At 41.7% G+C, this 1171-nt stretch overlaps 1 protein-coding gene across 1 annotated transcript in view; it reads left to right on the top strand.

Annotated features, from left to right (window-relative positions):
- The window catches only part of LOC107677643 (protein naked cuticle homolog 2-like), a 45669-nt gene that overhangs the window by 39804 nt on the left and 4694 nt on the right, over positions 1–1171 (top strand). The window contains exon 7 of the mRNA XM_016472629.1: positions 38–188. Coding sequence (XP_016328115.1) covers positions 38–188 — 151 coding nt within the window. The remainder of the gene's footprint in view (positions 1–37; positions 189–1171) is intronic.

Raw genomic sequence — 1171 nt, 5'->3', positions numbered from 1 at the left:
TTGTGTGTGTGTGTGTGTGTGTGTGTGTGTGTTTTAGGACATGTCCAGTTTGATGCACACTGTCTATGATGTGGTGGACGCCTCTGTCAATGACTCGTGTAACGGCAAACGAAAGACCCTCCGAGTGAAGTTGACGGTCACTCCTGAACCCAGAGCTCGCAGGAGAAACACGACACACACCGGGAACGGTGCTCATCTCTCTCTCAGACTCTCAGACACACACACACACACACACATATACGCACACACACACACACACACACATAACACAGACACACACACACATCACACACACACACATAACACAGGCACACACATCACACATACAAACATTATACACACACACACATAACACAGGCACACACATCACACATACAAACATTATACACACACACACATAACACAGGCACACACATCACACATACAAACATTATACACACACACACATAACACAGGCACACACATCACACATACAAACATTATACACACACACACATAACACAGGCACACACATCACACATACAAACATTATACACACACACACATAACACAGGCACACACATCACACATACAAACATTATACACACACACACATAACACAGGCACACACATCACACATACAAACATTATACACACACACACATAACACAGGCACACACATCACACATACAAACATTATACACACACACACATAACACAGGCACACACATCACACATACAAACATTATACACACACACACATAACACAGGCACACACATCACACATACAAACATTATACACACACACACATAACACAGGCACACACATCACACATACAAACATTATACACACACACACATAACACAGGCACACACATCACACATACAAACATTATACACACACACACATAACACAGGCACACACATCACACATACAAACATTATACACACAAACACACACCACACACACACATCACACACACACATAACACACACATAACACAGACACACACACACATCACACATACAAACATTATACACACCACACATACACACATTATAAACACACACACACAACACACATACACACATTATAAACACACACACACAACACACATACACACATTATAAACACATAACACACACACACACACACACAGACACACACACACACAAAACAGACACACACACA

Source organism: Sinocyclocheilus anshuiensis, unplaced genomic scaffold, assembly GCF_001515605.1.
Source record: "Sinocyclocheilus anshuiensis isolate Anshui unplaced genomic scaffold, SAMN03320099.WGS_v1.1 scaffold796, whole genome shotgun sequence".
Classification (NCBI taxonomy): domain Eukaryota; kingdom Metazoa; phylum Chordata; class Actinopteri; order Cypriniformes; family Cyprinidae; genus Sinocyclocheilus; species Sinocyclocheilus anshuiensis.
This window is presented reverse-complemented; position numbering and strand designations above follow the sequence as displayed.